General features: G+C 73.2%; 2 protein-coding genes across 3 annotated transcripts; both read right to left on the reverse strand.

Moving 5' to 3' along the window:
• Nucleotides 1-65: 65 nt before the first annotated feature.
• Nucleotides 66-3,730, reverse strand: LOC309684679 (zinc finger protein 653-like). The gene is given in 10 exon segments (XM_082500544.1): nucleotides 66-248; nucleotides 251-318; nucleotides 777-876; nucleotides 974-1,088; nucleotides 1,170-1,287; nucleotides 1,785-1,959; nucleotides 2,084-2,488; nucleotides 2,779-2,994; nucleotides 3,214-3,257; nucleotides 3,430-3,730. Coding segments are annotated over 10 exon segments (1,605 nt in total). The 5' UTR covers nucleotides 3,717-3,730; the 3' UTR covers nucleotides 66-171.
• A 518-nt stretch (nucleotides 3,731-4,248) lies between these two features.
• Nucleotides 4,249-7,195, reverse strand: ECSIT (ECSIT signaling integrator). 2 transcript variants are annotated; one of them, XM_082500543.1, is made up of 7 exons: nucleotides 7,071-7,195; nucleotides 6,093-6,540; nucleotides 5,777-6,000; nucleotides 5,404-5,458; nucleotides 4,974-5,122; nucleotides 4,619-4,721; nucleotides 4,249-4,528 (listed from the first exon to the last, which is right to left on the reverse strand). In XM_082500543.1, exons 1-7 carry the CDS (start codon nucleotides 7,083-7,085, stop codon nucleotides 4,260-4,262), a joined length of 1,263 nt encoding a protein of 420 aa, XP_082356669.1. In that variant the 5' UTR covers nucleotides 7,086-7,195; the 3' UTR covers nucleotides 4,249-4,259. The 2 variants fall into 2 exon arrangements, with proteins under 2 accessions (XP_082356669.1, XP_082356668.1); XM_082500542.1 differs by having other exon boundaries at nucleotides 7,023-7,183.
• Between the last annotated feature and the right edge of the window lie 345 nt (nucleotides 7,196-7,540).

Consider the following 7,540-nt stretch of genomic DNA (forward strand, 5'->3'; position numbering starts at 1 on the left):
GGGGGCAGAGGGGACCCCGGGGGGGCTCCACCGAGTGCACAGATTCAGGGTTCCCCATGGGGAGGGGGGGAGTTTCCCACCCCCACATGCCATGAGGTGACCCCGCAGAAGTCGGGGTGACCCCAGTTGGAGGGGGGGGGGGGGGGGGGATTTTGCCCCCCCCCCCCCTGTTTAGGTGCCGCGGGGTTCGGGGGGGCTCTTGAGCGCGTGGAAGGTGAGGCCCTCGGGGGGGAAGGGGCGCAGGCTGCCCCCCCGTGGCGCCTCATGTGCCAGGTCAGGGAGGCGCGCTGGCGGCAGCGGTACCCGCACACCTCACACCTGGGGGGGGCAACGGGGGGGGTGAGGGGCACCCACAGACCTCACACTTGGCGGGGGGGAGGTGTGGAGACCCCCCCCGAGTCTCTCAATGCAGCAGTGACCCCCCCCCAGTATTGCCACTCACTGCAGGGGGGTCGCCCCTGCGCCCCCCTCCCCTCAGTCACTGCAGGGGGGTCTCCCCGGTCCCGTCCCCCCCCCCCCACTCACTGCAGGGGGGTCTCCCCGGTCCCGTCACCCCCCCCACACTCACTGCAGGGGGGTCTCCCCGGTCCCGTCACCCCCCCCACACTCACTGCAGGGGGGTCTCCCCGGTCCGGTCCCCCCCCCCACTCACTGCAGAGGGGTCTCCCCGGTCCGGTCCCCCCCCCACTCACTGCAGGGGGGTCTCCCCGGTCCCGTCACCCCCCCCCACTCACTGCAGGGGGGTCTCCCCGGTCCCGTCACCCCCCCACACTCACTGCAGGGGGGTCTCCCCGGTGTGCGTCCGCCGGTGCACCTCGAGGTGATTTTTGCGCTTGAAGGATTTCCCGCAGGTCTCACAGGTGAAGTCCCGCACGCCTGGGGAATAACAGGGGGGGGGACACGACACTCAGACGTCACGGAGACGTTGGGGGGACACGTCGGGGAGGGGGGGGACACGCTGGGGGGGCCTCACCGGAGTGGATAACCATGTGCCGGCGCAAATGGTTGGCCAAATAAAATCTCTTGCCGCAGCCGGGCTGAGGGCACTGCTGGGTCCGGCCCTTGCGGTGCACCAGGTTGATGTGGTTCTGGGGAAGGAGGAGGGGGAAAGAGATGAGGGGGGGCACCGGGGGGGCGCGGGAGTGCCGCGGGGGGCGGGGGGGCCGCACCTGGAAACTGCTGAGAGCGACGTAGACCTGCCCACAGCCCGCGTAGGGGCAAGCGAGGGGCTCCGGGAGCTCCGTGGGGTCGGGGTGGGGGGCTCGGCCCCGTCTGCTCCGCCGCCGCCTGCGCAGGGGGGGGCAACAGAGCCGGGAGTGAGCCCCCCCCCCCCCCAACAGGGGCCACAGCGCAGAGCGGGGGGGGGGCACAGACATCTGGGGACCCTGTCAGGCACCCCTCGCTGTGCCTGCAGACTGCTAAATCCCTTTGCAAACCCCGAATAGCTCCTCCAACCCAATAGTTCTCCCAAAAAAGAGCTCCCCTAACCCCAAAAACCCCCCGACCCCAAAAACCCACCAACCCATCCCTGAGCCCCTTTACTCCCCCCCGCCCCAGGCCCTCCCCAGCCACGACCCCCTCTTCACATCCCCAGAAACTCAGGGAACCTTTTATCAACTCCCCAGACCCCCCCCCAACCCCTCACACATCCACACACCCCCCCAGCGGGGACACCCCAAAACTCCATCGCCCCCCCCAAGCCCCGAGCACCGCCACCCCCCCCCCCCCAACCTGACCCGCCCTTGGGCTCCTGGGAACCCAAGTGACCCCCGGCCCCCCCTGACCTCTCGGGCTCTTTGGGGATCTCGTAGATGATGGCCGATAGATCACTGCCGTCGGCGTCCTCAGCCGGGGGGGGCGGGAGAGGCTCCTGGGGGGGCTCCGGAGGGGGCTGCGGGGGGGGCTCGGCGGCAGGGAGAGGCACCTCCTCCTGCTTCAGCCCCAGCGCCTCGTCCTCCTCTGCCGTCAGCGTGGCAAATGAGGCACTGCTGCCCCCCCAGCCACTGACGACCCCCCCGCCGCCCCCCAATGGCCTCAATTCCTGACCCCAACCTCCCCTGACCCCCCCAATCCCCCCCCGTACCTGTCTTCGGGAGGTGGGAGTCCAGGGGGGGTGGGGGGAAGGCGCCCCCCCCTTCCAGCAGAGCGCAGGGCACCTCATCTCCCCCCACGTCCAGCTGCAGCCCCCCCAGCGCATCGTAGCCGGGGCTGGCCAGGATGAGGAGGGGGGGCGCCTGCAGCAGGGTGGGGGGCCCCCCCTCGGCCAGCGCCCCCCGCCCCGCGCCCAGCCGCAACGGCAGCGGCAACGGCACGCAGACCACGGCCTCCAGCGCTGCCCCCCGCCCCTCCGTGGCACCCTCTGGGGGGCCCGGACCTGCAGGGGGGGCCACTGCCTCCCCCCCTGGAGCCGATAGGGCCCCCCCTGGTGTCGCTTCTGAGCCTGAGCTGCAGCCCCCCGAGGAGGAGGAGGAGCTGCCAGGAGCTGCTGCTGCAGGAGAAAGAAGATCAAGTGGAGCCCCCTCAAAAAAAAACCCAAAGGAGTGCCCCCACCCCCTAAAGATATGCCCCTAACCCCCCCCCAAAAAAAACCACAAGCCCCAAAGAAGCATCTCCACCCTCCAAAAACACAGCCCCTGAGCTCCAAAGGAGTATCCCCACCCGCTAAAGAACCCCCCTTCGGCCCCCCCACCCCCTCACCCACAGGCCACATCCCCCAAACTGCCCCCGCCCCCCCCCTGCTGGGACCCCACCACCCAGTTTAGCCGCCCCCACACACACCGTCATCGCTGTCCCCGTCGGAGTCGGTGAGAGGCCTCAGAGGCGAGTGGAGGTCCTGGAAGTAGCGGTGCCCGCGCTCGCACTGCCAGACGGCCGTGGTGTAGAGCCCCACCGAGGGGTCCAGCTCCGCCAGCCGCGGCTCGTAGGGGCAGCGCTGCCGGTGGTCCTCGTACCAGATCACCGCGTGCCGCAGGCAGTTCACGTTGCGCCGCCGCCCTGGGGGAGGGCTGCTGGCAGCCTGGCACCCCCCGGCCACCCCAACCCCTGCCCTACCCCCTTCCCCCCAACCTCCAGCCCAAACCCTGTCCCCCGTCACCCCCCCGGACCCGGCCTGAACCCCCTCCCACCACCACCACCTCCCAGCCCCTACCTGAGCCCCCTCAGCACTCCCTGGATGCCCCCACTTCCCCCCTCCCCCCCGGCTCCAGCACTCACTTTTCTTCCTTTTGGGTTTTTTAGGGATCTGCTCCCACGGCTTCCTGCGGAGAGAAAAGGGGGTGGCCGGGGGACAAGCAGGGGCGGCCCTCCCCGCGGGGGGGAGCTCATCCCCCCCACCACCACCCCGAGAGCTGCAGGAGGGGAAGGAGCACCCGATCCCCCCGGTCAATACTGCCCTCCCCCCCCCGCCCCGGGCTCCTCAGCCCCGCTCACCCGCGCCGCCCGGCTCGCTGCCCCCGCTCCAGCCCCAGCAGGTAGGCCGCCAGCTTGGCATCGCTCCAGCCGCTGCGGCGGCGCAGGTCGACCCAGGGCCCGTGCGCCTCGCCCAGGTACACCCGCCGCACGTCGTACTTCTTCCGCGACTCCAACCGCCGCCGCGCCCGGTCCGACTCCGTCAACCGCGGCCGCCCCCGCGCCTTCCGACCACCGCCGCCGCCCGGCTCCGCCGCGGGGCCGGGGCCGGCGCCCCCCAGGCCCGGGCCCCGCTCGGCCGCGCTCATGCCGGGCCCGTCGCCCCTGCACCCCGGCGCGCCGCTGATGACGCAACTTCCGCTTCCGGCCGCCGCTCGCACCCTTTTTCGCGCAGGAAGGCGCGGCGCCGCGCAGTGCGCACGCGCGGCCGGACGAGGCGCGGCGGCGGCTCGCAGCCAGCGCGCATGCGCGCGCGCGCTTCCGCCAGGCTCCGCCCCGACGGCTTCTGGGAAGCCAGCGCGCATGCGCCTGGAGCCCTGCCCGCACCCGCTCTCCACGGTGCCCATTGCCCCAAACTCCCCCGTTCCCCCAGCCATCGTCCCCCCACCCCCAAATACCCCCAACTATCGCCCTCCCACCCCCCATGTGCCCCCAGCTCTCACCCCCCACCCTCAAATACCCCCAACTACCACCCCCCCACCCCCATGTGCCCCCAGCTCTCATCCCCCACCCCCAAATACCCCCAACTACCGGCCCCCCCCCCCGTGCCCCCAAAATCACTCCCCCCGTGCCCCCAGTGCCCACCTGTTTCCCCCCCCACAAGACACCCCTCGCTGTTGGTAACGCTTCCTTTATTCCCCCGAGGCTGCCGGGGGAGCCCCCGTCCCCCCACCGCTCCCCTGCCCGTGCCCCCGCGGCGGGTCGGGGGGCTCCAGCGCGGCAGCGGGGGGAGGTACGGCCCCCAGAGGGGCAGCCAGGGGGTCGCCGTCCTGCAGGCGGAAGACGACGGGGGTCCGCCCCAGGACGGGGTTCGCCTCCTGCAGCCCCGCGATCCACTTGCCCAACGTGCGCCGGTCGCCCGCCCCCGCCATGCAGAGCGCGAAGACGGGGCCCTCCTCCACTGGGGGGGACACGGTCAGGGGGATGAGGACGGGGAAGGGGGCACGGGGGAGGGCCCCCCCCTCGCCCCTGCGCCCCCCCACAGCCTCACCTTCCTCCACATCGAAGTCGTCGTCGTCCCAGGGGCCGCGCTCCAGGTCCAGGTCGAGGTACAGCGGGTAGTACAGGCTGCGCTCGGGGTCCGGAGGCTCCTCCTGGGGGGCGCAGGGGGGCCCCTTCTACCCGTCCTGCGCCAGGGCTTCCCCCCCCCGCAGCCCCCCAGGGCCACAGGGGTCCCCCCCCTCCTCTCCTTCGCCACGGGGGTCCCCTCTCCTCCTGTCCCGGCTCAGGCGAACCCCTCTGCGGCCATGGGTTGCCCGTTCCCCCCCCTCCAGGGCCATGGGGTCACCCTCCCCTTCCGCCCCCCCCCCCACCCCCTCCCCAGCCCCGGGGTCCCTGGAGCTCACCCGCAGGTGGGGGGGCAGGGGGTCCCCCCGCAGCACGTAGTAGCACAGGCGGGTGCTGCGCAGCCAGAGGGGGAACGGCCCCTCCACGAAGACGGGCCGAGAGGGGTCGTGCCGGGCCAGCAGCGCCTGCTGCTCCGGGCTCTGGGCACCTGCGGGGGCAAGGGATGGCGGGGGGGGGAACTGGAGACCCCACACTGCCACTGGGGACCCCAACACCCCCCACACACACCCCTCCCCCAACAAGGGCTCCCGCACCCAACTCCCTCTACACCGGGCTGCCCCCAACGCCGGGAGCTCTCGCACCCATCGGGGTCCCCGATGGCCCCACACCGGGTTCCCCAAAACGCGTGGGTCCCATCGTGGCCCCCCCCACAGTGGCCACGTGTCGCCCCTGACACCCAGGTCCCCCCATGGGTCCCCTGGCACTCACCGACAATGTAGGGCTGGACGGAGCCCTCGTCGTCCCCCTCATCCGGCACTGGCCGCTGCAGGAGGGAAACCGTGTCACCAGCCACCCCCTAACAGCCTGGGGACATCGGGGCACTGTGTCCCCAAGGAAAAGGGGGGGGGGGGGCCCGGCCACAGTGACAGAGAGGGTCCCTCTGCATCCCCCTCCTCACGTCTCCCGCCCCAGCTCCGCGTCCCCATGTCCCCTCTCACCACATCCCCTGGTGCCTCCCCCATCCCCGTGTCCCACCTGGAGGATGGTGACACTGGTCCCCCCGCCCCTGTCCTCCCATCCCCGTGTCCCCATGTCCCCCCATGTCCCCCCCCAACGTCCCCATCCCCACGTCCCACATCACCTGGTAGACAGTGAGGCGTGCGTCGAGGTCGTTGGCGATGCGGCGCAGGCCCAGGCGGGCGATGGCCACGCCGGGGGGCGGCAGGTGGGGGGGCAGAGGGTGGGGGTCCACGTGGCGCAGCCGCGGCAGCCAGTACAGCATCCGCTGGCACTTACGCACGGGGCGGCTGCGGGGCCCAAAGACCCCCAGGAGCAGAAACCGCGTCTCTGCATCCGGCATCACACCTGCGACGACGACCCACGCGTCCAGGCGGGCCGCGGGGACGCCGGCGACCCCAAGGAATTGGGCACCCTCCCCCCCCCGCGCCCGCACCCACCGTAGCGCTCCATCTGCTCCAGGATCTGGAGGCCGCACTCCTGCTGCCGGGGGAAGGGGGCCAAGAGGCGCTGGACGGGCCCGCGGGGCACCCACGGCCCCCGGGGCAGCAGGCGCAGCAGGCGGTGGTAGGCCTCCCGCTGCCGCGCCACCCCCAGCGCCGGCATGGCCGCCAGCGCCGCCGCCACCAGCTCCAGCCGCCCCACGCGCCGCCCCGGCGCCTGCTCCAGCGCCGTCAGCGCCGCGGCGAAGGCCGCGGGGCCCCGGTCCTCCTCCCGCTCCCCGCGGGGGTGCCTGCGCCCCGACGGGGCCCCCAGGGCAGCCCTCGAGCTGTCCCCCGCGGTGTCCCCTGAGGTGTCCCCTGAGGTGTCCCCCGCGGTGTCCCCCCAGGCCGGCCCTGCCGGGTCCCCCGCGGGGCGGCTGCCGCGCTGGCACAGGCTCCGAGCGACCTGGGAGGGAGAAAGTGGGGGCCTGGGGGGGTCGTTGGACGGGGGGGGCTGGGCACCCCGTGCTGCCACCCCCCGGCCGAGGGGTCCCCCCGTGTCCCCACACGCCCGTGTGTCCCCCTGCCCCCCCCCCATGTCCCCCACTACTCCCCACTACGTCCCCCTGCACCCCCCCGTCCCCCCCACCCCCCACTGTCTCACCCACCCCCCCGGGTCCCCCACACTCTCCCGTGTCCCCCACCTCCCCCGTGTCCCCCCATTCCCCCCCGTGTCCCCCATCCCCCACTGTGTCCCCCCATCCCCCACTGCGTGCCCCACACCTCCATGTGTCCTCCACCCCCCTGTGACATCCACCCCCCACTGTGTCCCCCATCCCCCCGCACCCCCGAGCCCCCCCACCCCCCACTGTGTCTCACCCACCCCCCCGTGTACCCCCATCCCCCCCGTGTCCCCGCTGTGCCCCCCCATTCCCGCCCCCCCCGCACCTGTGGGGCTCCCCACCCCGCCCAGAGCCCCCGGGGCAGCGCTCGGACCCACTGCAGCCTCATGGCGCCGCGGGGTGGTGGCGGGGGGGCGTCCAGAGGTCAGCGGTCACGGCCGGACAGCGGGATCCCCCCGTGCGGTCGCGCCGCCGGGCGCCGCCATGTTCCGCTGACCCCCTTCGGGCGGTGCTTCCGGGTCAGGGGGCGGGGTCTGCGCCAGAGCCAATGGCCGCGCGGGCTCCAAGCCCGGGGGCGGGGACGCGGGCGGTGATTGGCGGAGTGTGGGGGGGCGGGGCTCGAGGGGGTTCCCCGTGACGTCAGGGCGGGCCCCGCGGCGGAGCTCAGAGCCGGGGACACGCGGTGATGTCAGAGCCGAGGGGGGGACACGGACGGGGACACGCGGTGATGTCAGAGCCTGGAACTGGCGGGTGACGTCACAGCTGCAACAGCGGCTATAAATGGAAACGGCCGCTCCGGCCCCGGAGGGGGGGAGGGGCGTCCGGGGGGTCCGCTTCATCGCC

The sequence above is a fragment of the Vanellus vanellus genome, assembly GCF_965231255.1.
Source record: "Vanellus vanellus genome assembly, contig: HAP1_SCAFFOLD_2464, whole genome shotgun sequence".
NCBI lineage: Eukaryota > Metazoa > Chordata > Aves > Charadriiformes > Charadriidae > Vanellus > Vanellus vanellus.

Bases quoted from the DNA above. Each gene is read 5' to 3' on its own strand.
- ECSIT (XM_082500542.1), bottom strand. From the start codon at position 7,085: ATGAGGCTGCAGTGGGTCCGAGCGCTGCCCCGGGGGCTCTGGGCGGGG. The intron at 6,001-6,092 runs GTGGGTGCGGGC...TCGTCGTCGCAG, and splicing joins GGAGCAGATGGAGCGCTACG to GTGTGATGCCGGATGCAGAG. The intron at 4,722-4,973 runs GTGAGCTCCAGG...TGCGCCCCCCAG, and splicing joins CCCTGCCCCCCCACCTGCGG to GAGGAGCCTCCGGACCCCGA.